The sequence below is a fragment of the Montipora foliosa genome, chromosome 9 (genome assembly GCF_036669935.1).
Source record: "Montipora foliosa isolate CH-2021 chromosome 9, ASM3666993v2, whole genome shotgun sequence".
In the NCBI taxonomy this organism is placed as follows: domain Eukaryota; kingdom Metazoa; phylum Cnidaria; class Anthozoa; order Scleractinia; family Acroporidae; genus Montipora; species Montipora foliosa.
Window position 1 is genome coordinate 47,326,122 of NC_090877.1, and position 27,068 is coordinate 47,353,189.

Here is a 27,068-nt window from a genome sequence, read left to right on the forward strand (position 1 = left end):
TGAGGTTGACCATTGTTTCTGCAAAGCCAAAAATTCACTCTCCTAGACGAGGTTATTTATCACCAGGTAATTTTCGTTCGTTTTAGAAATAGCAGCTGCTTTATTATTCATCAGCGTCACAAATTCATGCCGATTTTGAAGCTCATTTTCTTGAAACTCAAGCTCGCTTCCAGCAGACCTGTTTATGTTTGTGAGTTATGCACGCGCTACGGTCCTATTTCTTTTGGAGAGAACGTGGACCTGAAGAGAGACGTGAAGCTAGAGTTGGGTTTGCGGTGAAAACAACGCTCGTTGGCGAGCTGGCTGGACCCCCAAAAGGTGTGAATGATCGACTTATGACTATGAGACTCCCCCTCTCACATAGGAAGCCCCCACCATGACCAACCCGGATGAGATCAAGGGTAAGTGTTATGAAGATCTCAACGCTGTCATCGCTACTGTTCCCAACGCAGACAAGCTCATCATCCTTGGTGACTTCAACGCGAGAGTTGGCTGTGACAGCGCCGCCTGGGAAGGTGTGATTGGGAAGCATGGAGTAGGCAACTGCAACAGCAACGGTCTACTACTCCTCCAGACCTGCGCCGAGCATGACCTATTGATCACAAATACGGCCTTCCGCCTACCCACCCGTAACAGGATGTCGTGGATGCATCCTCACTCCAAGCACTGGCATCTCATCGACTATGTCATCATCAGGAAGAGGCTGCCACCCTGGAAGAACGCCTAGAGTCCATCGTGCTGGATGACCAAGATGTGGAAGCAGCACGGGGAGCGCTCCGTGACGGTCGTGTACAACACTGCCATGGAGTGCCTTGGGCCCACCTCCAGAAGACACAAAGACTGGTTCGACGAGAACTGTGCTGAGATCAGACAGTTACTGGAAAACAGGCGTCGTGGTTACAAAGCCCACCTTGACGACCCGATATCAACAGCAAAGAAAGACGCACTGAGGAACATGTGCAGCACTATCCAGCTGAAGCTGCGTCAGATGCAGGACTCCTGGCTAAGCAACAAAGCTGATAAGATCCAAGGCTATGCTGACAGGAATGACATGAAAAAGTTTTACGATGGCCTAGAAGAAATCTATGATCTCACCACATCTGGATCACCACCTCTCCACAGTGCAGACGGTTCTTCTCTCATCACTGACAAGGACAAGATCCTAGAGAGATGGGCTGAACACTTCGACAGTGTACTCAACCGCCCCTCCACCATCAACAACGAGGCCATTAACCGTCTCCCACAAGTCAACGAGTTATTGGATGCCATGCCAACCTTTGATGAGATCCTGAAAGCAATCCGCCTGCTGTCCAGTGGCAAAGCGCCTGGTTCAGACTCGATCCCAGCTGAGATCTACAAAGAGGGCGGCAGGGCACTGATTGAGAAACTCCATCAACTCTTCCAAGTCGTATGGCAGCATGAGACACTTCCGCAAGACTTCAAGGATGCCTCCATCATACATCTATACAAGCGGAAAGGAAACCGTCAGGCCTGTGACAACCACCGTGGAATATCCCTGCTGTCGGTCGCAGGCAACTGCCGTGGCCAGAGTGCTACTCAATCGGCTCATAGACCACCTTGAGCAAGGTCTCCTACCAGAGAGTCAGTGTGGCTTCCGGAAGGATTGCAGGACTATCGACATGGTGTTTGCTGCCAGGCAGCTTCAAGAGAAGTGTCAGGAACAGAACACTGACCTGTGCTCCACCGTTGTCGATCTGACCAAGGCCTTCGACACTGTTAGTAGAGAGGGTCTGTGGAGAATAATGGCGAAGTACGGCTGCCCAACAAAGTTCATCGTCATCATACGTCAGTTCCATGATGGCATGCTGGCTAGAGTGCAAGACACCTCTGCACCATTCCCAGTCTCCAACCGAGTAAAACAGGGCTGTGTGCTCGCCCCCACCCTGTTCAGCCTCATATTTTCGGCAATGCTGTCAGACGCCTTCAGGGACTCGGATGCAGGCATCAGCATCAGGTACAGGTATGACGGGTCAATCTTCAACCTCAAGAGGCTCCTAGCAAAAACCAAGGTTTCAACAGATACCATCAACGACCTCCTGTTTGCTGATGACTGCGCCCTCAACGATGCCTCAGAAGCTGACATGCAACACAGCATCGATAAGTTATCTGATGCCTGCAACAACTTTGGGCTCACAATCAGCACCAAGAAGACTGAGGTGATGCACCAACCCGCTCCAGGGAAGCCCTACGTTGAACCCAACATCTCCGTCAACGGACAAAGACTCAACGTAGTGGAAAAGTTCACATATCTTGGCAGTACACTCTCCCGCACAGTTGTCATTGACGGCGAAGTCAACACCAGACTCGCCAAAGCTAGTGCCGCCTTTGGCAGACTCCACAAGAATGTGTGGGACAGAAAAGGCATCACCACGGAGACAAAGATCAAGGTCTACAAAGCGGTAGTGCTCACCACACTGCTGTATGGCTGAGTCATGGACAGTTTATCAACGCCATGCCAGGAAGCTGAACCACCTCCATACCACAAGTCTGAGGAAACTCCTTGGCATAAAATGGCAAGACAAGATCCCAGACACAGAGGCGCTCACCAGAGCCAACCTTCCCAGCATCCACACCATCTTGATGCAGACCCAGCTATGCTGAGCAGGCCATGTAGTTCGCATGCCGGACCATCGGCTCCCCAAGAAACTTTTGTTCGGCGAACTCCAACATGGCAAACGCTCTCTTGGAGGCCAGAAGAAGCGCTTCAAAGACACTCTCAAAGTGTCACTGAAAGCCTTCAGTATCAGCCACAACTCGTGGGAGCAAGCAGCTATGGACAGACCAAAGTGGTGGAATCTGTTCGCAGTGGCGTTAAGTCCCATGAAGCCAACAGGATTGCTGCAGCTGAGCAACGCAGGGACAGTGAAAGCAGAGCTTCCAAGTCTTTGACAGCAGCCACCATCCCCTGTCCACACTGCACTAAAACCTTCCGAGCACGGATTGGCCTCACAAGCCATCTCGCACCCACAGGGACAGACTCTCCCAGCCCCAGGATGATTAGATGGTCCTCATCGAATTGACGGACGAACACCACGGGCCTAATTGCCACCACGGACTTACAATCACTCACTCACTCAATCACTCACTCTTACAAACCCGGTGACATAGGGTGTAGTGTACTTATACCACAAAAATAAAAAGGTACGAGCGTTTTCACCGTAAAGATAGAAGATAAAAGCTTCACACTTGTGAGCTCGCATTGTCGCCAAAAAATCAATTTTGGGTGATTCTACGTCATTGCTGTGAAGAGCACCGCAAAAATATGTGCTAAAATGCATCCTGCTCATATGATATTCTTGTTTTGTGGCCTTCTCGTTGACGACCGCGTCGTAGATCTATCTTTAAGTCCCTGTTCTCTCAACATAAACAACTTCTGTTCCAGTCCTCCTCCGTCATCACCACAACCAACAAAACAGACTACTTTCCCAATCCCATAATGTAATACGTTTTGTGGGTTGTTTACACAAAAACAACACAAGTTATTTACTCTTGGGAATATATCGTGTTTCGTTGAACTAGATATCCATTGTTTCCATGCAAATGACCCCCAAAATGAACTCTATCATGGAAATCGCGACAATAGCGAATATTCACTACTTGCACAAATCCCATAATACACCTCTGCTACCCCCCAAAAATCTGCATAGGCATTGTTTTCGACTTCTCTTGGGACATTTTCATGTCCCAGGAGAAATTGCAAACAATGGTGATACAAACGTTTTGGGGGGTAATAGAGGTGTATTATGGGATTGTGCAAGTGGTGAATACAGAAAGATCATTTTGATTTGTAAAATTACCGGAGTTGTCGAAACCATGAGTAATTTCGTGTCCTATTATCATTGCCAGTGATCCATAGTTAAAGTATCTAAAAGCAAAGAAATAATAATAATAATAAAAACGGCAACAGTATGCTAAACAACACCAACCCAAGATAGCGACACAATGATTCAATGAGAACATTAATTGTTTCACCGATATCTGCTCCGCACCTACTAAATTACCCTAGGTACCGAATGTGGACTTGCGCACAATGACTCTGCAATAAACTCTTTCGCTTTTTTCAAAACTCCAAGCCAACGTTTCAATGCAATAGAATACAATGAAACACAATACAATCGTTTATTTACACACGTAGCGCCCAGTGAGCTAAAAAGCTCGTTTAAAAAAACGCTTTATAAATGGAGTAGTTAAAGACAAATTGGGCAGCCAATCAGCACGCGTTTTCACAACGTGGCGTTTAAAACAAAACACAAAAAAGAAATAGAAAAAAAAAAATGACCCCACCGTTTTTGCGCGAATATGGGCTTTTCATCTTCACGTTTGTAACCCTCTACAAAGTGGCCAGGTCACGAAGCCCTACTTTGCTTGGGCTTTGTTTGGGGCTAAACAAGATGCATTATGGGGTTTGAGAAAGTGGAGAATTGCTTACTTGGGATAATATTTCTTGTAAAACGGTGAGTTAAGAATTCCAGCAAAGATGACTGTGAAGGAAATCAAAACAGGAATAAGTCGTAAAAAAAAAGGAAATAAGTGAAAATTAACAGTTTGTCACACGCATACGCTATAAAACTGCAGGTGCTGCTGCTACGAACACATTGAACAGACGTAAAACGCACGCGTCGAATCTTTAGTTTCAATAGTCACAGAGTTCGTCTACGTACGAAAGTGTCTGTGATTGGTTCATGTTAGCACGAGGAGTGAGCAGGCGCCGTAAGGTTCAAATAGCCAATTTTTGACTATAAGAACCCTATGGCGCATTTTCTCCTGTATGGATTTTGGCAGAGCCTCGGGTCATGCGCAGAAATAAGATCCAAGGCTCTGATGAGGAGAATGAGTTAGCTAACTCAGTCCAGAAATTGAGATCCAATGGCTGTCATGATTTTACTTTTATTGACCATCATAAAGAAACTTAAAAGGCTTTCTCCATGATGTAACGACGAAGATATGGGTGCATTTGAGACTGAACTGGTTTACTCTGGCGATGTAAGCATATACGCACAAGGAACTTATGCAGGCGCGTAAACTCGTCAACAATTGACTTTTTACTTCGGTTTTCCAGGAAAAACGCCCGGGGTTACATTTTGGTATCTTTTTTTTGTGTTCAGTCACAAATCGCCCTCAAGCTTGTAAAGCGTATGCGCGAAGTTAACCGATGTGCATACGTGGCATGGTCGTGCAATGGCTGATTCATATTTTACAGCGCGTTTTATATCATGTTCGTGTACAAATGTAGACACAAATGAAAGGAAAAGGTGCTGAAAAATCAGAGACCTCAACAAAGTTATGAAGCAGTAGCACGGTTGATTGCCATCACTAGTAATAAATAATAATCCAGCCAACATCTCTACTGTATTTCTTTCTTTGCTTTTCACTTGACGACCCAAGACATCAGGAAAGCCCGAGTTAACGCAGATATGCGTCTAGTTGTCCTAACAAAAAGTGCTAATGAACAAAACGCTATTGATTTCGAGAATGCTTTACATCGCTAATGAAAACCACTCTTAAAAAGAGAGACCGCGGCGGACATGATGATGCCCCAAACGCAATCCTGCGGGGATTACTTGAAGTCTATTTTACGTACATACGTAAGTGAAAAACTCTTTCAGACAACATAAAAGAACAGGATAAAGGAAGGCGATAAAACTGGAATTAATGCACGCGCAACAGTGGGTACGTATACACCAATTACTAAGTTTAATTTCTGATATGTTACGCTAAATCCTACCGATTCTGTTTTGACTGGGGACGTACTGAGCGTTGACAGTTGCAGGACCATCCAGCCACCTTTAAAAAAGAAAAAAACGTGCATTGACTTCTGGAGCTTTATTTGACAATGAAAACGTTTATATGGCACTTATTTGAAGGTATAATGACGGATAACTTGCACGTGGCCTCTTGTTCGTGATGTCATTGGTCGACTGTGCACTGTTTAGTCTTCACAAGCAATTACATCTCGTCCCAACTGAAAGTCGATCTTGTAGTATCTACTGACGTTACACGAATCAGTTGACTCTGAAGATGATTTCCGCTTAACTTGTCGAAAGGTCATCTTAAACAGTCCTTCTCAGGACTACACTCACCCGGAAGATCGTACTTCACTTAATTTTGATATGACTCCTGGGTTCAAACCATTTACGATTTCAATCTATGAAACTTATTTGGGTTTCGACTAAATATTCTTGACGATTCGCCAATATTTCCAACACCAATTTCTATGCCAATGAACTTTATTTAAGTGTCAAATGTATTAAGCGCTGGAACACTAATATGGGACACTGCACAGAAATCAAGTCAAATCAAATTATAGGTTGTTTTTGCAGAGAGGGCAGAACCGAGAAAAAACCTCTCGGTGCAGAGTAGAGTACCAACAAACTCAACCCACATGTTACACCAATTCTGGGAATCGAACCACAATGGGCCACAATGGTGAGAGGCCAGTGCCCTCCCCACTGCTCCCTAACTGTAGTCTGAGCTGTTCATATGAGAATTATGCACGCCCTAACTGTAGTGGAGCTGGTGTCAACAGTCTGAATCCACCAACGTCTAGGTGATAACCAGAATAACGCGTAATATACACTCTCAGCGCTGGCTGATTCTTCGCTTCAATCAGTTATTGCGTTGTCTACCAATGGATTCTATCACGGGTTCCCCTTTGGACAGCCATTCCTCTTATCACTCCATTTCTGATCTTATCGCACCTTGTCTTTTTCCAATGCTTTCCACAGCATTTCATCTCAGAACTGATGAGCGTTCTGACATGACGGGGAGAAGGACCACGTTTACGCTTACGGGTAGCATTGTATTGGAGTAAATACAGCCTTGAAGACTAAATTGCTTTATAACTTCGAAGGGAATCATATTATGCTTTGGAATTGGTATCAGCTTATCAGCTAATGCTTGGTACGCAAAAGTGGCCTTCTTCAAGCCTCTATCAAGGTAGCCGTTTGCAATCTGAATTTAAAATACCGCAATTTTCCACTCATCCATTGAATTTTATTGTGGTCTTGACAAGATTCTATTCCAAGGAAGTTAGTGCCCAATAAATTTCACTTACAAATTTCTATAACACGAATCGATCATTCCTATATTCCCAGGAGAAGCCGTGGCAGTCGCCCTTGCTTCGGCTATTGTTGTCTAATTTTTATTTACGGAAACGCACGAACTAACAAGGGAACCAACAAAAAACGCTCCGCTGAAACACTCGAAGCCGCTTCACTTACTTGTCCTTGTTCACTGGATGCCGAAGCGTTCCAAATTGCCTCTGAATCATCATCTGTTTCAATGCCATTACATTCTCAAAGAATTCGTCCACAACGGTCAGCTAGGTTTTGGAGGACAGCAAAAATACTAATTTTAGTTGACAGCGAGATGCATAAAGTTCAGAACAGCACATAAAAGTAAAAAAAACAACCGTTCAACGAGAACCAAAATTCATTGGGAAGTTTTACTTTCAAAGTCACCAACAACTAAAAACGTCTCTTTAAATTTAAACTTTGTACAGGAAATCGAACGAACGCGAGTGCATTTCGTGATGTGTGGTCACGAGTGATGTTTTGAAAGTCCTCAAAATTTACGGCTCGTGCAACTTAAGAGCTTTTAAAACATGAATTTTTGAAATACAGTTTTTCTGTCCCACGACCGGGTGAAAAGAACACTGGCACTAGTGACGTAAAACCCGCAGATTAACAACAGCGCAAACAAAGCAAAAGCAGAAGACAGAGAACAACAAAAGCGAAAGACGTAGTATTTGAAAGCAGCTGTTTTTCGGCTGGCATTTGTTAAGGGCAGTGACATTTATTAAATGGCCTTGAACGACTTCAGTCTGGTTTCCAGTTCAGATTCTGAGGTCTTCGAAAAAGAAGATTCCGAGTTAGAAGTCGAAGGCTCGCCAAAACTCGATCGATCAAGCAAAGTCGAAGTGGCAGAAACACATAAGCATGTCGACGAGCCGCTAGCCGAGGCAAAATGCCGGGCCAGCGTTATATGAGCAAGAAAGAAGGACGCGGGGGAAGAAATAGAAAAAACAATCCAAAAGCGCTTCAATGGAGCAGTTTCGCGTTGCTACTTGCTCGCTCTGACCGAACTCACAAATCAGAACGATTGAAGTCCGGGTTTTACGTCACAAATTACACTCGACCCATACCCCTTCGGCGAATCTGCAGCTCGGTAATGGTGTTTCAAACCTCTATTTTTCGCCACTTCAAAAATTCATAGAAAACTCCGGTTTTGAGCAAAAACAAAAACTTTTGCGCCATTCTGCTCGGCATGATGCAAAGATACATCTGGGCAAAAAGAATTCGGGGTTATAGGAACTGTCTCGCATTCATTACACCTTGTTCCATCTATGCAACGTCGGCGAAGCATGCCATCACTGAAAAGGTGTCGAAATACGGAAACATTATCCAGTGACACATGGCCATCTTATCACCTTCCTTTGCAAATTAGGGTTTTAAACCTGTTGTTGTACTTGACGTTCCAGTTGACGTAGCGATGCTTTTGGCATAAAGACTCCTGTCCAAAAATGGTCGTTGCCGATCGTCCTCTTTTGGCTGTCTATTGTTTTCATTCTTACTTAATACGTTCGTTTCACGGGGTAATAACACCGAGGTCAAAATAGGCAAATGATGCAAATTCAATTGACCTCGCAACAAGGAGATTACACCAAATTGAAAATCCTCAATCAAAGAACGTAGAGAAAAACGATTGTCTAGAGCTGCGTCAAATGAGTACATGAAAAGATCAGAGAAAACTAACCAACGTATACTAATGTCGATCGATGGAAATGAACTTTCCACTACCATTCTCTCCGAAAAGATAAGTACTTGGATCCTTCTAAAACTAAAATTAAGAGTCGATCAGCACTGAAGACAAACTCTTTTTGTTTCCCTTTGTCCGGGGCCAATTTGAGCGAATTCGTCCGACTCGACAAATATTGTTTGCCCTGGCGCATCCGCACTGCTTGTTTACAGACTGTCAACACTTATCCTAAAGTCGGATTTCTGGATTTCTGGTGCTGATGGCGATACAAATAGAAACCGGAACTTGTCAATTACCCCTGTCATGAAAACAAAAGAAATATAAGGGCTTGGTTACTAATTTCAAGTGACCAAGCCCCTATATTTCCACCGCGCGCCATTTCAACGGAAGAGTCTGCTTGCAGGCTATTCTTTAAATAAATTTGTCCGAGTCAAAATATTTCGTCTTTGCAGGACAAACTATCCGCACTGATAAAAGTTGTGTGTTGACAGATTTTTTGGCTAAAACAAACAGGTTTGTCCTCAGTGCGGATCGTAGCTTTTACTTACCATGGAGTAATGCGAATCAAGTTTGCCGTTGTTTTTGATGTAAGGTGGGTAACCAACACCCTCAGCTATAGCAATAGCCTTTTGAGGCAAAAGAACACAAGAAATAATATAATTCGCAGGATTTATGTACGGATCCCCACAAGCACCAACAACTGGGTTATTTTCCGTGGTCCTGAATTCACCACAGTACAGGGACCGAACTAAGCAACGACAACGGCGACGGCAACGAGAACGTCACAAATTTGCATATTTAGTGGGCAAAAACATTAGCTTTGCACGCCCTGCATGTGCGTTTTTCACTTTTGTCCATTTCTTTGCCGACGTCTGAAAAACAACGTGAAATAGCCAAATCTAGGTTTTCTAAAGGACGCCAGCACTTGAAGAGAAATTTTCTTTCCTCCCCTAAATTAAGGGCCGCTCGGACTAGTGTCATTCTTGAGAAACTACCACACCCTTGTCATATTAAAATGGTTGAAATTTAGTCACGAGGTGATTATAATAACGCGAATTTATATTTTGAGATGACATTCCCGTGGACGTTGCCGTCTTCCTTGCTTAAGTTCTCTAGTAGTATGTTCCATAGCCGAGATATCTAAAAAGTCACCCATTGGCCAGAACCTTACTGGCTTTGGTTGGCCTATTTGAAAAAACCAACAAGAACGTTTCTAAACAGACGTCTTCCTTGTACCGAGGTTTATAGAATTGCCGTCAGCAAGAAATTGTGATACTTTTTCGTGGTTCAAATTATAAAAGCACGGTACAAAATATTTTTCTTATACCTTTTCTCTCGCTTGTTCCTTCGTCGATGAATCCATCCAATCTTCTGAATCCAGATTGTTAATAAAGGCTTTTCGAATACGTGTGGTCATATCCTTTACCTAAATGGATATAAAAGAAAGCAACCAAATGGTAAATAATGCAACAAAGGAGCGAGGATCCCTTGAACATGGGATAACTTCGGGCTATAATAATATTCGAGGGTAACTTAAAATCCAAAGTTCATCCATGTGCAATCGATAACGACGGCAAGCGTTAACATAACTACGTTACAAACGCAAGTATAATTGAAGCGATTAAAGGACACCTTTAAATTATCAAAAAACGGTTCGTTACACAAATTATTTCATGTCGAAAAAATAATAAAAGAATAGGCAAACAAGATGATTTCCAGCCTTTTAAATACCGAGGTAATGAAAGGGAAAAGTACGGAGAGAGAGAGGACTATTGCACTGATAACTTGTTATGACCAATGTGGTCGCTTGGTTTAGCCTGGGACCAAGCTCCCTTGGAACGCCTTCTTTACAACCGCTGCTGAGTAACTGTACATTTTAATCGATAAAGAAACTTACAGTGTGTTTGGTACTTTCGTCAAAATCCGCATCAACAAACAATCTGCCAAGGCTCATATCCATCGGCTTAAGCATCCGCCCAATACAATCTCTCCATCTTTCAGACTGTTGTGGCCCCAGCAACGCTGTTAAATATGCGCGTTTTGCCTTGACAAATTTATCAGGCATTGCCACAACGAAGTTGTCAACAACTCGCCACATAATATAATCCTTGACAGTGGCCTCATCCCTTTATAAACATTGGATAAAATGGTCAGTTAACATCAATAGTCTTTGGGCCCCAGACGGCAGCCGGAAGTGAGCTATTTTCCTTTTTGATTAGCTCATTCATTGCGCACAGGCGCAATAGGTGGGGTATTGAAATAGGACGAAATCTTTTGTCTTGAAATCACCACGTTAAAAATGCTAAGAATTTTTTCACTGTTTTCAGTGATTGCTTTAAAAACCTGGGAAAGACTTCTGTCCTGGCATGCGAAATGTTCACTTCCGGTTCTGCCCGTGGCTCAAGAAAGTCGTGTGCTTGAGCTCCCTAATAGCTATTACGTTCCTTTTGGACTTCAAATTGTGAATCATATATATCATCACATCCTCTGCTATATCTTTCTTTACCACTCGGATTTTAGAGTAGCTTGGTGTAGCTAATATCTCCGAGCATTTATCCTCCCAACCATGATATAGCGAAGATATCGTTTTATCACCTATTTATTTGGGAGCTTAAGCAGGCACGCTTTTGAGAAGCGAGCGGCAACCGGAAGAGAATATTTCGCGTGCCAGGGCAGTGGTGTCTCTCAGATTTTTATACAAATCATCTCTAACGGATTAATGATACTTAGAAATGTAAAGTGTGGTTGTGTGAAGACAAATTAAAAGGGAAAATAGCTCACTTCCGGTGGCGGTCCGCGTCTCAAAAAACTCGCGTGCTTAAGCTCTTCAATGTGTCAACCAGAGCCACATTAGCTGTGGAAAAAAGGGTCTTTTGTTTCTGTTATTGGCTCATTTGAATAACGAAAGCAACGTTTGTAAACAGATATCTTCGCTATACCAGAGGGGACAGACCACAACACCGGCAACTCCGTGCGTAATCTTTGCGAACAGTGTGTTCCTGGTTTCTTTTACGTCCCACACGGTTATGAACATTGCAGAGACGGGGAGACGCTTCTTCGTACTTATGCGAGAAGACTAGAGAGTCTAACCATTTGCGACGGTCATTACAAAGGCAGCACTTTTCTCCTCAGTTATTTAAAAACCTTTGTATCATTTCAATACATCACAAGAACATTCACACTAGTTTCACTTGTTTTAAGTGTAAGATTAAGTTGCACACTGTTTGACACGGTTTTTAAAATCAACAGCATCATTAATCAATTCCGGGGGAAAAGACCCTGTACCACTATCCAAAAATCTTCAACACAACTGATTCCTTGGCTACAGTAGGTCTTTATTAGCATCACGACCAGCGTTTTCAACCGCTGTCCGGTTGACTCATCGGAATACTGCGCGGGAGGTCGCGGGATCAAGACTCTAGCCGTGCGAACACTCAGGGTCATTGTCTCATTCAACAGAATCTTGCTGAGATAACTCTCACCGGCAAACGAAATCAGAAATGTATTCATTCGATCGGATAACATGTGTCAACAAACGAGGATGAGTAATGAGGGGTATATTTGGCATGGATGCAAGGACCCTAAAGAACAGCCTCGTTCCCAGACTGTTTCATCTCCCCACCCTAGAGGGAGCGAGGGAAGAAAGACCCTGGTTCAGGCTGGTCACGTGTCTTACAGACAAATTTTCCACCTTGGGAGGGGTCCTGAACCAGGGTCTTTCTTCCCACGCTCCCTCTGAGGTGGGGAGATGAAAGACCATGGGAACGAGTTTGTTGCCGCAAAAATATCTTTTTTAAAAGAAATCAACGTCATGGAGGAAGCGTGGGCAAGTAGTTAGGTCGATAGCCTTGAGATCCAGAGATCCCTGGTTCAAGACCCGTTCTGACCATTCGCTGAATTGTTCCTTCTAGTCCCTAGCTCTACTTCTCGGCTGCACTTGTAAATAGCCAACTGGTTGCCGCCGTCCAATTAGGGATTCCTAAAACGAAACTTCTGTTCTGTTTTAAAATTGATGTGTCTCATTGGCCCAAAAAGCCGCTATGGGGAGTAGTCAATCTGAAGAAATTATTACTATCAAAGTTGTGTTGTATTACATCAAAGACATATAGGAATGAACGAGAAAATACTTACTCTGCAAAATACGCTTTCGCGATCCCCTCAAAGATCGGCGCTTCGCCATCTTTATCTCGAACGAAAAATACTTTTTCAGATGAATCGAAAGTTAGGCCTTGGCGAGAGAATGCAGCATTCAACCATTGCAAAATGAAGCCTTCCTGTAACCGAGGAAGGAAGAAGCACATTTATTTTCATATCAACTCATTAAATAGATGGACGAGAGGGTGGATAGCCGGACGTTTGCTTTCAAAAGGTTAGAAACCTCTCGTTGAAAAGTGATTCCATAGTTTAATCGAAGTTGCATAGAAATAACGCGTACCAACAGCCATCAGAACGCTGATGAAATGCTGGCAACTGCACACATAAAATACTGCTGAACATGTTTTTCTCTGAAAAATGCGTTGTTACCCCCAATTTTCTTTTTGGATACCAAGATCACTTGCTAAGTTCTGCTTTCTCGGCATAGTTTTGAACCGCGCAAAAATATTCCTGTATCAATAAGCACTAGCAATAGGAAATCCGAGTATCTCGAGATGCGCAGAACCTATGCGCAATAACAATAGTAGGAACCGTCCTTAAGGTGCCTTTAGTATTTCTGCTGAAGCTAGAGATAAAGTGAGAGAATGTTATAGATCTGAGGAAAAAAACGCTTACATGAAAATCACTTTTAGTACAAAACACTCCTATCGTACTGTCAAAGGAGTCCAGAGATCGTCCTGACCGATGATGCTCTTTGACGATTTCTACCAAATCTTCTGAATAAAAATTGCCTGTCATAGTCTGTAGAAAATAACAGAAGAATTTGTGCACAATCACCCTTACGTACACCACCATGAATACTGAACTATTATAATAAAACACAGCCACGACATTCTGAAAGCACAAAGTAGCAGCGGCACCTTCCATTTACACAAATTTCAGAAAAGGTTCGTTGGAAATTAAAAGAAAGTCCCACAGAGGAAGTCGTTTCTGCTATATTGAAGGTCTCAAGGCACGGGGATTGGGGGGAGGGGGGGGGGGGTTTCAAGATTTCTTCTCCTCCCTTGAGAAAGCATATTTTGCTTTTTTGGTCAGCATTAAGAACAACGTTTTAGCCAAGGATCAAGTGACTTAAATCAATCACTATTGTTTCAAATTTCTGAAACGAAACAGAAGAGCCGGAAGTCCAAAATTCTGGTTGGCACGCAAACTTAACAACTAGAAATGAGGGGTAGAAATGCGACTTATTAGCTCAGTGCACACCTTGTATGTTTGTTTCTTTGTTATTTATTTGTTTGAGCAGGTTGAAGTTTTAGCAGCTATTCAGCTGATGTGGATCTCCTATACCCACCCACCCACCCACCCATATCCTCACAGAGGACAGCCACAACACCTGGAACTTCATCCCCTACTCTTCTCGAATAGCGTGTGGGTTCTTTAACGTCCCACAGGAAACTAATGAACATGGAAGATATTTGGGAGACTGTGTCTACGGTTTATAGTCCTTATCCGAGAAGACTTGACAGCTATTCAGTTGATGAGGAGGATCTGCCATACCCACCCACCCATATACTCATAGAGGACAGCCACGACATCGAAAACTTCATCCCCTACTCTTCTCGAATAGCGTGTGGGTTCTTTAACGTCCCACAGGGAACTAATGAACATGGAAGATATTTAAGACGGTTTATAGAATTTCAATAAGCATCTTAAAGTGTCCCCTTATTCTTCTCCGCAATTTTATTATCACCTGTGTCTTGGTGTACGGAAAAGAAATCGTATGAACTTGCTCGTGGATTTCGTGATTTATGGGCACGAGAGACTTTTTGAAAGTTCTCAAAATTGCACGAGCCGAAGGCGAGTACAACTTGAGAACTTTCAAAACATCACGAAATTCACGAGCAAGTTTATACGATTTTATATAGATCGTTTTCACGTGACGTCATCATTTTCTAAAATCCAAAACTAAAGAGCCACGAAAGTTTTTATCCTCATCAGACATAAGAGGCGGTAAATTTGTATCAATTTGCAATTTTAAAGCTCAATAGCGTGCTTCGTTTGGAAACCAGAGCATTTTGAATTTCTGAGTTATAGCTGTGCGTGACACGAGGCGACGATCGAGTTTATTGAGAAATGTATATTTATCTCATGGTTTTGAGCCTTTTTAGAATTTAAAGCATTAGGAAAAGTGCTTAAGTAAATAGCTGTCTGTTCAGTACAGATGATCACTCGCCTAGATAGCCAAAGTAAGTAACAGATGTTGACACTATTTTCCGGCCGCCATATTGGTGCACCACAGATGTGCACCAACATGGCGTTTTCATACTGGGCTCTGTAAATTTCTGCGAAACATTTCGACGAATATCTGAAGTTTGGGGAAACGCACGGGCCTAAAACTTGGAGAAGTGTCTTCTTCATTTATCTTCTACAACATCACGAATTCTTGACTTTTTCCACGGGATGGTTTTCGATTTATTTTCTTATTGCGTGACAGTGAAAACGATCTATAAATTATATACTCAACAAAATCACTCCATCGCTTTGTTTCCATAGCAACTTCCGTATTGCACTCTATAACTTATTTACATTCGTCAATGACCAATCAAAAACGCGATATTTTGTTGAGTATATAATAAGACAATTAACGTCATAAAGTGTCCCCTAAAGTCTACTTCTGAAGTAAAGGTAAACAGCTAGATTTAACCCAACATAAAAATAACACTTACCCTACCTTACTGTTGAAAATAGGTGGCAAATGCTTAGACTTCCAGGGTCACTTCGAGTTGGATATTAAAATTGGGCCTGCATTTGTGGAAATAGAGCGGCTTTCAAATGAGTGTCGTAAAACCAAAACCAAAGTAATTACTTTGGCCAATCAAAAATTGGGGGGACAATCCAGTAAACCAATCAAAATTCGAAGTAATTACACGTAGCCAACACAAAGCGCGGGAAAATGTGCACACGCGAGCCACGATTGGTTTGGGCTTCACTTCTGATTGCTTGAAAAAGTGAAAACGAACTTTGAACCAATCACTGAGAATATCACTGAGTGAAGTAATGCAAAACCAAAGCAATTCGCTCATTACTTTCTACACTCTATTGAAAACCGCTCTAGGTGGTGGGTGGTACTTTCCAGAAGAATCGTGAGAATTTTTCTTTTCTCGCCGTGGGAAAGGCAGGGGTTTCCTTTTTGTACCGTCAACCTACATTAGCAAGAGTCTCTTCGAAGTCATAAATCTTCGTCATTTTCGTATGGGACTCGGTTCCTCCTCCAAGTAAATCAGCAATGGTCTTCATGTACGTTTTGTAAGCATTTTGAATCTATGAATAAACAAAGAAATATAAATAGATATATATAGATATTAAGAGGGTTTTTGCCCAGTTCACACACATTACGCATCCATTTATGCAAACACGGGGTTTTTGAACCTGTTACAGTTCTAGCGTCCAATGGACAGCTAATATACCGTGTTATAAAATTAACTAAAAAAACAAATTACAGAACTGCACAATAACACAACAACATAAGTAAGGTGAAAAAATAAATAATTCACTTTAAAATCTCTTTTCTAATTTGTTGAATAAAAGCATTAATAGTGGGGGAAAGCGTGTATTTTTTACATCAGTCAGACTGTTCCAAAGCATGGGTACCTGGAATCTGAAGGAATTCAGCCCGTAGTTTGTAGTGTAAACTCTCAGTACGTTTAATTTTCTAGTTCCTTGATCTAAGATTCTTTGTGTTGATTCGTTCGTTCAGTAATCCACTGAGATACAATACAATACAATACATAGGGGCTTTTCAGGGCCAATGAAACAATCAACGAAACAACAGAACACAACAACAACAACTGTTAAGAATCCCAACTGGCCGGAGGCAAACCAGTTGGCTATTTACAAGTGCAGCTATGAAGTTGAACCAGGGACTACCAGGAACAAATTCAGCGAGTGGTCAGAGCGGGTCGTGAACCCGGGATATCCGGATCTCAAGGCAAGCGCCCTAACCACTGGGCCACACTGCCTCACATTCTGGCGCCAAGTGTTATCAACCTTAAAGTCTAAACGTTCAAAATTTACTGACATCTAAGAAATAAATAATCCAAGGCTGTTGCCTAAGAAAAATTTTCCGGAACCCTTCGGGCTTCCACCATTAAAAGTTAGTAGCCCGAGTCATTTTTTCAAGAGCCCAGAATTAATTAATTAAAAGTGAGGATGAATCACCTTGTGATAAGTTATATAGGCGCCCGTTCGGGGAACTCGTTCAGAAATTTGGTCGCCCGCGCGCGCAAATAAGGCGTCCCAGGCGACGTTAGGCACCAGCCTTGTATTCTCTTAGCCATCATTGGATATGAAATTAAGGACTCTACGATCTGCGACCGCAAAATATAACTTTGCACTATCGTAAGTTTTTCGCGATTATTGCATCTCTTTCGCGTCGTACTATATGGGTGAAGAGTTCTAAAAAATGAATTGATACGAGTGGTTTCAGTGTAATATTAAGGAATGAAAGGTTGACATTTGTATCCTCACGTTGTCGTCAAAACCTCAAAATTGGTGGTATCACGTCATTGTGATGAAGAGTACCGCAAATATGAGTGCTAAAATGCATGCAGCACGTGAAGTACGATTATTTTTCCTCTTTTAACCAATGATGTTATTGTTTTGTAGCGTTGTGGTTGCAGTTGCCGTCGTCGTTTCGTAAACTCCCTATTGGCTATAGCCCACGCGGCGCTACTCGCCTAGCATTTGCCTTGGCTATTTTCCACATCTCATATCAAACGCTGGTTAAATATACAGGATGGGTTAGGAGAATTTGACCAATGCTTCTTTTGAACTCCTAAGTTGGACTTGTTCGAGACCAATAATCAACATTAGTAGGGTTAACTTAAGGGAGGCTATAAACATTTGAGTTACCATGGAAATTAAACCGTTCGATAATTGCTAATGGAAAATAGATTGTGGAATGGTCAAGTAAGTATGTATATACGTATATATACTCTGGATATTAACCTCGAGACGCGTGAACAGAGATTCAAACGACTCGACCCGATCAGAAACACAGAATATCGAGCTGTTAATTATTCGACCGTACCTTTTTTGAGTCTTCGTCGTCAGAAGTGAAGAAGGTAGCGCTCATTCCTAACGAGGGACGGCTGAACTAGGAATCAAAAGTAAGTTAACTTTGTTAATAAGGAAAGATCTCTGCCTGCGGGAAGACACTCAATGCGGCACCTGAAGTACCGCGGTTTGTACGTTAAGCCTACAACGCATTCATGTTGGGTCGCCCAAACAATAGATCTCTCATTAGCTTCTTTGGTTTGCCATCCAGCATTTGAACATGTTCGATTATTTCTCGTGTCTATGGAGGTTGGATGAAGTCCATCTGCAGTGGTAATTCCTACGCAGGGGTTATTTCTCTGCTATAGTTAAGTGACGAAGTCAGTTGAAATTAACTGAGTTTGCCCTTCAGTTTTATTACTTTGGCTTCATTAAGTGTAGTGGACAATCCGAGGTTACGGTAAAAACTCATTCATGGTTTTACTCTTCAATAAAATCCCTCAAATAATTTAATTTAATTTAATCCCTGACTTTAAAAAGACAAAGACTTCTAAACTTTTAAACATGTGTTATGATTCTATACTCATTGCTTCATTACACAAGGCAGACCACCGTTCAGTGAATAATTCTTCCTGCTTACCCATAGTATGTGACTATTCGAATCCATAAGATCTGTCCGTACACTTAACGACAGCAAGGTCTGCACATTGAGATCCCCCAGTACTCGTCCCATTTTTTCAGCTACACTCCATGAATTCGGTCCATTCCCCGTCACTGACCAGCCGCCATATTTCTCAATCAAATCTGCCAAAGGATGAGCTCCTCTTTCATTAATAGAAGAGATATTCATGCATGAATTGTAGATCTTAGCGGTCTTCGAGATCGAGGAGTCCTGAAAGAATTTGGAAAATGAAGCATATTAATTTTAAAAAGCTACCATTTTGGAATGAAGAGCATAATTTACGCAAACTTCGAGAATCAATTACACACAGGGAATTGTAAAAAGAAAAAAAACACGCGTTCTTACTCTAAGCACAGACTTTCTAAACTTGCAGCTTTATCCGAACAATAGCCTGCAGTGCAGGCGTTTATTAGTAGGCACGAATCTCTCTTTTTAATGATGATCTCTTTAAGCAGCCGCCATATTGGATTTAACATGGGCGGGGCTCGACGCGAAGGGCAACTCTCCGTTTATACCCCACCCCTTCAGTTGCATTTTTTCTCTCTCCCGGTAACCATCCATTGCTTTAACAATTCAAGATTGCAGACAAACACTTCGCTAAGACGTATACTGAGCGCTCATACGCTAAAACACGCCTCTTTGCAGGCTATCCGAACAATTTAATTGATGTCGCCATCGCAATCGTTAAGTTCCCACTTACGAACAGACGATAAGCTTCCGCTGCTTCTGCTTCCCTGTTACAAGATACGTAAAAGAAGACTATAATACTCAAATGCAAATGTACCTTAGAATAGATGGAGATGTTCTGCAGCGCATGTCGAAGAACCTCTAAATTCTTCTCGTTGAGGATCGTAAAAGCATTTATCTGACTCTCATTGGGAAAAAGCTTGTGTTCCTTAAAGAAGCCTCCGCATGCGTATGAATAAAAGTCATTACATGGATCCACGCTTTTATCCAGCTGGTTTGAGATTACTGCAGTTAAATAATAAAATTAATATTGGTTAAAAATTAATAAAACGCCATATCCTTTTGGGTGATGTAGCAGGTAGGTAGGTAGGTAGGTATGTAACGGATGTAGTTTTGGCTCGCTACCCGAGCCAAAAACAAAAGACTAACCTATTGAACCAATGACTTAAACTAAAAAACAATAGAAGCTGCTTACAATACGGGTTATGGCAATACTCTGTTTTAGTTAGGAGAGTTTATCTCGTCCGACGTTTATCAATTATACGGCGCGCAAACAACGATATTTAAAGGTTAGAAAAACGTCAACTAAACTTCTCTGCACGCTCTGCGTGCCCTGCACTTGCGTTTTCGATTTTCATTCTCTTCACTGCCGACCTTCGCTAAACAAGTTTGAGGAACTTCTGTAAGTGGGGATGAAGATTTCATTCCCTCTTCTAACACGTCGTTACTTTCATTCGTATAGCTTTCATATTCATGTTTTTCCTCAAACGCTAGAATTGTCGGGAAGTGCGGATTACCACAACGGGTCGAACATAACGTCATTGCCCATATAGGCTCGATTTCCACAACTATCTCAATTCCGCAGCGCGGGCTCCTTTTCTGAAACAACAGCTGGTAATCGAGCCCTATGCCCCTTGTATGGCTTTCCCATACGAGAAAGTTTAGCAGACAAGCGTTGAAAGATATGGATATTGCCTTAAGCAGCAAAAGCCTTCTTCAAGGCCCACCTTCAACAGCCAGGCTTTTCCACCGTTTGTTTTTGTTATGGAAATTCGCATTGCTTATCGTACCGTACGTGATCAATATAAATGGGATTCCGCTGACCATTTTTCACGGTCCTGTGATCCATGACTATTTCCACGTGGTTACTTTATCTTTATTCATTGTGAAGTTTATATTTTTTTGTTCCCTTCGGAAACATGCGCGGTCCTAGTGAGGGTTTATATTGGCAACCTTCGGCAACCAAATGCAGTGTAAAAATTTAAACGTAACCATTTTTGCCGCTGTAATCCAAATTTTCAAGCACGAGTCTCTAGTGGCAGAAAATCGTATCACGGCAGAAAATCGTATCTAGTGGCAGAAAATCGTTATCACGTGAATTAAGATTGGCTTGGCTTCGTGTAAAAGTGCAAACCGCATCGTTTTCGATGGGGGTTCGAGGTCGTGAAACGGTTTAGATTACAAATCACGTTTGTTAGACGCTGCCTAAATGTTTGCAAGCCTTTACCAATGTGGCATTTTCAAAAGATAACGGATCGGGACTCGTCCTCCTTTGACCATAAAATTTGATCCACGTTGCAATCGGGCCACAGACTGCCGGTGGGTGATAATCCGGGGCGAATACTCCCACCCCTCTCCTTTTTTTACTCCTCACTCGGGGTGCAGGGATGGCGCAATGGTGAGAGCACTTGCCTCCCACCAATGTGCCCTGAATTCGATTCCCAGACTCGGTACCATATTTGGGTTTAGTTGGATGCTTCTCTTCTCAGTACCGAGTGGTTTTTCCGGGTACTCCGGTTTTCCGCTCTCCTCAAAAACCAACAGTTGATTTGATTTGAGTTCATTTGTTGATTTTAGTTTACTGTGTCCCCAATTAGTGCTCCAAGGCTAGAACGACTAGACGCTCAAATAAAGTTCCTTTCCTTTCCCTTCCTTTTCGCTTGGAACAGAAAGCCCACTTACACTGTAAAATTCATGGAAATAACGTACCTCGAGAGATGTTGTAGCATAATGCAGTCTCACAAATCTTTGCTATTAATAGAAAAGATAAAAGAGAACAAAAGTACTTCAATTAACTTCAGAACACAATGACTACCTTAATAGGCTCTTCTAGACATGGTTGACTACGCAAAAGAGAAAAAAGGCACGCATGCGCACATCAGGAATAGGAATAGTAAGATTTCGTTACTGTTCAAATGAAATATAGCTGGCAGCTAAGGTCGCGAATCTGTATGTTCGCTACAGGTACATTTTTCACGTTCGCAAGGGGCTTACATTTAGTATGTCATCAAAAGACAAAATTCTTCCGCCGATTTACCGGATGAAGATGGTTTCAAGAGAAAAATGTTTCTTTCAGGTTGGAAGGACAGGGTGTGTGATGGAGAAGACTGAGTTATTGTAATAAGAGCGGATTATAAAAGACCTACATATTTTTATTCCACGATAATAAAAAAGGAGTCCACTGAACTTAGGTGCACTACCGTTATCTTCACTTACAAGTACAAAAGTGCGACATTTCGCTGTTGCTTGATGGAACTTTTTTTTTTATTTATTCCTCCAATCCCTAAATAATACATAATTAAGTGGACATAGGTTTAAAAAAAGAATAAATAAATAAATAAATAAACAAACAAACAATACAAATAACAACTTAAATTATTTGACATGGTATATTGGAAGGAGAGGAGAGGGGCACATCTAGATAAACTAATGTTGTGCCCTTTAAGTTACAAAAGGACTTGAGATTTTTATTAAAACAAAAAAAAAAGTAAAGTTTCATTAGTATTGAGCAAGGTACCAGGGCAAAAGTGCTTTTCTAAATAATTTTTTAGATGGTTTGTCCCTAATGAAATCCGGGATATTATTCCAAAAGAAACATCCAATAATGCTGGGGCAAAATCTCCTAAGATTAGTTCGAAATGAAAGTATGAAGCTTTGATTGGATGATGCACTGCGGGTATTATAATTATGTAGCTCAGATACCAATGAAACAGGTATATTAGGAAACTTTTCATGGTGAAAATAATCAGAAAAGAGCATACATGTATTCAGTTTAACAATATCAGGAAATTTCAAAAGGTGCAAGGATAGGTAATGCAGAGTTATTGGTTCCATTAAAGGGACATCATTTATAACACAAACAGCTTTCTTTTGTAATTTTACAATTTGAGACACTGGAGCATTATAATTATTACCCCATAGTGTACAAGCATAGGTAAGGTAAGGGTATATAAGGGAGAAATACAGACTAACAAGAGTTGCATTTGATACATGACGCCTCAACTTAACCACTATATTAACATTTTTGCTGATTTTGTTACATAATTATGTAATCAATGTGGTCATACCAAGCAAGGTGACAATCAATATACACACCAAGATATTTTACACGAGAGGACTTCTCTAAATAAACGTTTGCTACAGTTAACGGTGGATATAGATTGTAACTTTCCTTTTGATGAGGCATAAAAATAATATACTTTGTTTTTGTCAAATTTAAGGTCAATTTATTACTACATAACCATTCATAAATAGCTGGCAAGTGATTGTTAATTTTACACAATAAACTGTCAAGATCACTTCCAGGAGCAGTTAAAGATGTATCATCTGCGTATAATCTAGTACAAAAAAATGTTGAGGTCTTTGGAAGGTCGTTAATAAAAATAATAAACAGCAAAGGTCCTAGAATCGATCCTTGAGGTACACCAGTAGAAATAAGACATGAATCAGAAGCAACTCCATTTACATACACCTGCTGTTTCCTGTTACTTAAGTAAGATTGAATCCAATTATATTCACTTTGTTGTAGGCCATAAAACTTAAGTTTATTTAATAATATTTGATGGTTCACTGTGTCAAAAGCTTTACTTAAGTCCACGAATAAAGAAACCACATAATGGCCTTGATCAAAAGAGGAGGTTATTTCTTCAATAAGATCAATTAGACAGTCAGAAGTTGTGAGGCCTGGTCTGAATCCATATTGCTTTGTGGAAATCATTTTGTTATTCGTAAAGTAGAACATTAGCTGATTAAAAATACATTTCTCAAATATTTTACTTATGGAAGATAGAACTGAGATAGGTCGATAATTATTACACACGAAGCGAGAGCCTTGTTTAAAAATTGGAACAACTTTTGCAAGTTTCATACTATCAGGAAAGATGCCTTGATTGATAGAAAGATTAAGAATGAATGTTAAAGGACGTTATATTTGAAATTCTGCGGTTTGTAATAAAAATGGATGAATCTTGCCACACCCGAATGACTTGTTTCTATCCAGATTTTCTAGTAATAAAAATATCTCTATTTCAGAGACATGTGGAAATCGAAATTGTTTTTGTTTCTGAGAAAGATAAGAGGTAGGGCTTTTATTAGATTTAGGCAGTTGTGATGCTAACATCTAAGGAACATTAGAGAAAAAATTGTTAAGGCAATTGGAGATAGATAAAGGTTGATCATTTTGTTTATTATCCATTAGTAGTTTTTCTATGTGAGAACTTATTCTTGCATAATAATTTAGTACACGGCCACGGATGGCACTTTCATCTAGAGTCGCGGTTCTAAATTGTCCATGAGTGTAAAACATACCCTTAAAATTTTGCTTTGTAAAAGAAGCAAAATGTTTTTAACTCACTGAGAATCTTACATTATGTTTCATTGCAACATACAACCAAGTCTAATTTAGCACCCCACAAAAAGGCACCAAAAAGAGCACTGCACACTGTGTCATTTTAAATTCCTTTGGCAGTGCGACCAGTTCGGCTTCAATGAACTTGAAGTGCAGTTAAGCTTTAATCAACCAGTAGGGTCTGTTAGTAAAAGATGTTTGAAGTATTAATTTATGATAATGTATGCTGCCCGGCTGATCGTTTCTACTGGATAAATAGTTTTTCACATGACATAATTCTGTTGTTTGCATTGCATCGCCATCTTTGGTTGTACATTTTAACATCAATGTCTGGCTAAAAAAAATAATGTTACTCGAATATGCCCCAGAATTCTGGAATGTTGCTTCGCAACACGCCATGCTTGGTAAGCAAGCATAAATCACTTCAGCCACCTAATCAGTTCAGATCATACACACCTTTTAGATTTCTAATGACAACCCTGCACTACCTGCTTCGTATGTCAATCAAGCAAGACAGAGAGAACAGAACATTGACCATAACTCAGCCTAACTACGTAGAGAAAGTCCTCACAAAATTTGGAATGGAAAACTGTAGACCCATCTCTACCCCACTTGAGCCCACAAGGAAGTTTCAACAGTTATCACCAGATGAAGAGCCTTTCAATGTTCAGACTTAAGTTACCAACATGTGATTGGACGTCTAACCAATATGTCGAAAGCAGCAAGACCAGATATTGCTGCTGCAGTTGGAGTTATCTCTCAGTATACCAATGCCCCAACCACCATCTATGAAGACAACCAAGGTGCCATTGAATTGGCAAAGATACCACAGTAGAACCAAATAAATTGACATTTGTCATCATTTGTCTGTGAAAGAGTTCTATCAAATGAAATCAGAGTGATTTACTGTCCTACTGGGGACATGCTTGCAGACATAATGACCAAAGGAGTTGGAAAACTGTCTTTTGAGAAACTGAGAGATTTATTAGGTGTTATTGACATTGCCTAAGCTTCAGATTAGTTCTTTTGTTTTTTTCCATAGTGTTCATTTAGTTCTTATTAGCCATGCATCATGTTTATCAAGTGGGAGTGTTTGAGGTATAAATTTATGATAATGCATGCAGCCCTGTTGATCATTTCTATTGGATAAATATTTTTCCACATGACTTAATTCTGTTGTTCGCATTGCGTCGCCATCTTTGGTTGTACATGTATGTCCTTGCCGCTTCGTGGTGTTGTTGTTTTTCATCAAAAGGTCCTGTTTGGCAGTATGAATTGCTCTCTTTCTTAAAAAAAGAGAAGTGTGTTTTGGCACTGACTTCAAATCTTTAGTTTATGTTTCACTTTGTAAATCGCTGGTCTTTCATTTTTTTAATCTAAATACTGGCCATTTGCATTCAAATCAGCCTTTGCTCGTTTGCAATATGTGGAGGTAAATAGGCACGAATACAAATATCCTGAAAAATGGCCTAAAAATTTATCCAGAAATTCTCCAAAAAATTTCTATAAATCCCAAATTTATCTCTAAAAATCTCAGAATTTGTTCTAAAAATCTCGATTCTGGGATATTGGAAACTGGAACAAGAAGCCATTAATCCGGGTTCAACTCTTTCCATCGCCTATTCTGAATCTGAATCTGCTGCATGTTTAAAATGTTTGTTTCTTTCTTCAGTTATTTTGAAGTTTGCAGTAGATTGTACGTCGTGTATGTTGAATAAAAAGGGAAAATGGCCATGAGTGTTGACTAAGTTACTTACGAATGAAGGGGTAGTTTCTAAAGAAACTGTGGTGCTGCGTCGGTGGGGAAGTAGTATACAAAAATTTGGTTTATCAACGGAGTTGATAATGTAAATTGACCACCGTACAGAGATTCTAAAAGCTTTTAGAATCTCTGTACGGTGGTCAATCTACATTATCAACTCCGTTGATAAACCAAATTTTTGTAAGTTACTTACGTACTTGCTTACAATGAGAAGTTCAAATAAAAGCAACATTTGAGCTTTTTGGCCTTTCAGAAAATAAGCCCTATATCCACCGGGAAATCATAATTATTGCGTGTCTTTGTTATCCCACTCTAAGTTTAATTGAACAGAAAACGCTCGAAATGAATATACAAACACACTGTACACCTTCTCAGTCATTTTTTCACCGCGCGCGTCACGCAAAGATTGTCACGCTTCATAAAATGCTTATAAGATGTTACAGCGTCCAACATAGCGTGGCCAGTTTTAAGCATTCTTTGGAGTTTTGTCTTGCTCATCAAAATACATGAAAACTAGTGAAAAAACTCCGTGATACAAGACGCTAAAACACCGAATATGATATATTTACTCAAGACATGACTCTGTAAGGCAGCATGCATATACTTATGCCTCATACAAATCACTAACAATCAATCTATCGCATGCTTTTCCCGATATCATTGTTGATTGGTATACTCGATCAAAGTGGCCTGCTCTTAGGCGTGCAAGACCTTCGAATTCTAAAGGCTTCAGCGTGAGTAAATCGACGGGTTTTAAACTACGAGAGACACTTACGCCTGGTTAAGACGAACGCAACAGCGAAGATTATTCCAGCCACAACCAACACAACAGCAACTGCAATCATGATTCTTTTTGTGCTCCCACAACAGCAACGACGAAGCCGGTACGTCACACTTAAGTCTTCGTCCTGAACCAGTAGGTCTTTATCGTCTACCCTTGGATCAGCCATGTTGTTCATCACTTTCGCAGATCGCAGTGACGTTACGAGTACGCTTAATTCGAAGTTAACTTCGCAGCTATTAAACTCTTTTTCGAGCTTACTCAATGAGAAGTTCGTTCCTCGTTAAGGAGAGTAAAAAGGACCTATAACGATTTTTAACTAACGAGTTAGAAATGGGAACGCTAGGAAATAAGTACTTTACCCAACGCAAGTCAACACGTGACACAAAAGTGCTTTCCATAATTCCGGTTTGCGCTTAAAACTAAGATCCGGGGGTCTCAGCTTTTGAGACTTACGGTACCTCATCAATACGGTGGCTCATTAAGGACACACCTTTCTCCATTAATTCAGCCACATATTACTCATCTTGCAAAATAAAATGCACTGCAAACACAAAATACGATCCCACTCTGAAAACAAAATAAATCCGGCACTCTGCAC

At 41.1% G+C, this 27,068-nt stretch overlaps 1 protein-coding gene across 1 annotated transcript in view; it reads right to left on the reverse strand.

Moving 5' to 3' along the window:
- Positions 1–26,838, reverse strand: part of LOC137972006 (endothelin-converting enzyme 1-like) — a 36,631-nt gene extending 9,793 nt beyond the window's left edge. Inside the window, exons 1-15 of the mRNA XM_068818802.1 lie at positions 26,462–26,838; positions 21,287–21,328; positions 19,395–19,582; positions 18,569–18,820; positions 17,963–18,028; positions 16,081–16,194; positions 13,549–13,674; positions 12,910–13,052; positions 10,676–10,904; positions 10,106–10,204; positions 9,327–9,404; positions 7,242–7,342; positions 5,747–5,805; positions 4,451–4,502; positions 3,819–3,886 (exon numbers count right to left, since the gene is read on the reverse strand). Of these exons, the coding sequence (XP_068674903.1) occupies positions 3,819–3,886; positions 4,451–4,502; positions 5,747–5,805; positions 7,242–7,342; positions 9,327–9,404; positions 10,106–10,204; positions 10,676–10,904; positions 12,910–13,052; positions 13,549–13,674; positions 16,081–16,194; positions 17,963–18,028; positions 18,569–18,820; positions 19,395–19,582; positions 21,287–21,328; positions 26,462–26,645 (1,801 nt within the window). The 5' untranslated portion in view covers positions 26,646–26,838. The remainder of the gene's footprint in view (positions 1–3,818; positions 3,887–4,450; positions 4,503–5,746; positions 5,806–7,241; positions 7,343–9,326; positions 9,405–10,105; positions 10,205–10,675; positions 10,905–12,909; positions 13,053–13,548; positions 13,675–16,080; positions 16,195–17,962; positions 18,029–18,568; positions 18,821–19,394; positions 19,583–21,286; positions 21,329–26,461) is intronic.
- Between the last annotated feature and the right edge of the window lie 230 nt (positions 26,839–27,068).